At 55.9% G+C, this 1,998-nt stretch overlaps 1 protein-coding gene across 1 annotated transcript; it reads left to right on the top strand.

Annotated features, from left to right (window-relative positions):
* Positions 1-823: 823 nt before the first annotated feature.
* ColSpa_00030 (putative feruloyl esterase) lies at positions 824-1,998 on the top strand (the record flags this gene model as incomplete). The annotated part of the gene is made up of 2 exons (XM_049266242.1): positions 824-1,597; positions 1,669-1,998. The coding sequence occupies 2 exons, from the start codon at positions 824-826 to the stop codon at positions 1,996-1,998; spliced, it is 1,104 nt and encodes a 367-aa protein (XP_049122199.1).

Below are 1,998 nucleotides of genomic sequence, written 5' to 3'. Positions count from 1 at the left end.
TCCTTGATCAGCCCGGCAATGCATGACCCAGGATCATGATCCTGATCAATTTATTCCTGCATGTGAGTGTCAATAAGGATAAAGGCGCTGACGACATGAGCCATATGACTCTAGCCCTAGTTGAGTTGGAACTTATAGAACTTGCTCAAAATAACTCATTACTACATCTACCTGAGTCTCTTGTAGAAAATCAGATGGGAATAAATGGGAACCATTGTCCTGAGCTCTAGATAAAGCTGGCTACCGCAGCCTCAGATACACCAGTTTCTGTAGCGTTGAGTTTCCGCACTCATCTTTTCACTAACTTCTTCCATCTCCCCACCTCCATTCATCATGTCAGCACTTGTGTGTGTGCCGGCGACCTTCAGCAATTTGACCTTATTCGGGGCAGAGATTCTATCTTTGGATACAAGCCTCATCACCAACTATAGCAGTTCCGTACCTTCGGCGGTTAGATTCACTCAGCCGTCAGTAGAAGTGCAGAATGTTAGCTTTTGCAACATCACTGTAACTTACACACACCCGGGGCAAAGTGACACCGTTATTGTCGAAGCCTGGCTTCCGGCAGACGGCTGGAACGGACGGCTTCAGGCCGTCGGAGGCGGTGGCTGGGTCGCGGGGCGCTCTGTACCCTTCTACAGTGCTATGAGCGGAGCGATTGGCGATGGCTACGCGACAATAACCACCGACGCCGGGCTCGGTGACGCCCCAGACGCAAGTACTTGGGCGTTGCTTAGCCCCGGAAACGTGAATTTGTACGGGCTACAAAACCTCGCGTCAGTGTCCCTGGAAGACGAGGCGAGTGCCAAGACCTCCTGCCCCCATGAATGACGTCTGTTTCTCATTATCAATACAGGCAGTCATTGGAAAGCTGCTCATTAAGTATTACTACGGCCGCGGACCGGAGTATTCGTACTTCAATGGCTGCTCGCAGGGCGGTCGACAGGGACTTATGCTCGCCCAACGCTATCCGACAGCCTACGACGGAATCGCGGCCGGCGCCCCTGGCATACAATGGACCGATTTCTTCCCTAGCATGCTGTGGCCACAGCAATTCATGAACATGCTGGGCGAGTACCCCCACGCATGCGAGCTGCACGCCATCACGGCAGCTGCAGTCTCGACCTGCGACAGGCTGGACGGCGTGGCTGATGGTGTCATTAGCGAGGTTGATGACTGTCTTGCTAGCTTTAATCCTTTTGGCATGGTCGGCCGGGCTGTCAACTGTTCTCAGGCACCCGAGGTCACCTCAGCGGCAGCAGCCGTAGTTAACGCGACATGGCAGGGGATAAGGGACTCTTTGGGCGTGCAGACGTGGCCGGGTCTGAACCCGGGTACTGACCTTACTGTTGGCGTCGCGACAACGAACTGCACCGCTATATCATGCGAGGGTGTGCCTCTGCCCATCGCCCTCCAGTGGCTATCGCTGTTCGTCGCGAGGGACGCAGACCTGAACCTGTCTGACCTGAGCCATGTTGAGTTCGACTGGCTGGCCCACCAGGGTCGGCAGAGATACAGGTCCATCATCGGGACTGACGACCCCGACCTTTCTGCCTTTAGTGACGCCGGTGGCAAGCTCGTCACCTTTCACGGTCTTGTAAGTTCATTCCTCTTGCTAAGTGTGCTATCATTTTGCGGCGTCCAGCACGATATCTGACGCTTGAACAGGTCGACGAGCTACTCCCCTCGAAGGGCACTGTCAAGTACCACGACGGAGTCTTGGCCCTCATCCCGGATGTCCGTAGCTTCTACCGCCACTTCGAGGTGCCTGGCATGGGTCACTGCGCCGGAGGAGCGAGCGGAGGGCCGACCAGCCTTTTCGACCAGCTGCGCGCATGGGTCGAGAACGGTACCGCGCCTGATCAAACACCGGTCACCGTCACGGATCTGGAGGGGGCCGTGCAAAGTCGTATCTTGTGCCCGTATCCACAAAAGGCTGCTTTCGATCGGGACTGCGGTACCACAGCCGAAGCCCGGTGCTGGTCGTGCAGCGGCTGA

The sequence above is a fragment of the Colletotrichum spaethianum genome (genome assembly GCF_022836535.1).
Source record: "Colletotrichum spaethianum MAFF 239500 DNA, contig01, whole genome shotgun sequence".
In the NCBI taxonomy this organism is placed as follows: domain Eukaryota; kingdom Fungi; phylum Ascomycota; class Sordariomycetes; order Glomerellales; family Glomerellaceae; genus Colletotrichum; species Colletotrichum spaethianum.
Note: the sequence above shows the minus strand (reverse complement) of the source record. Positions and strands in the feature narration are given on the sequence as shown.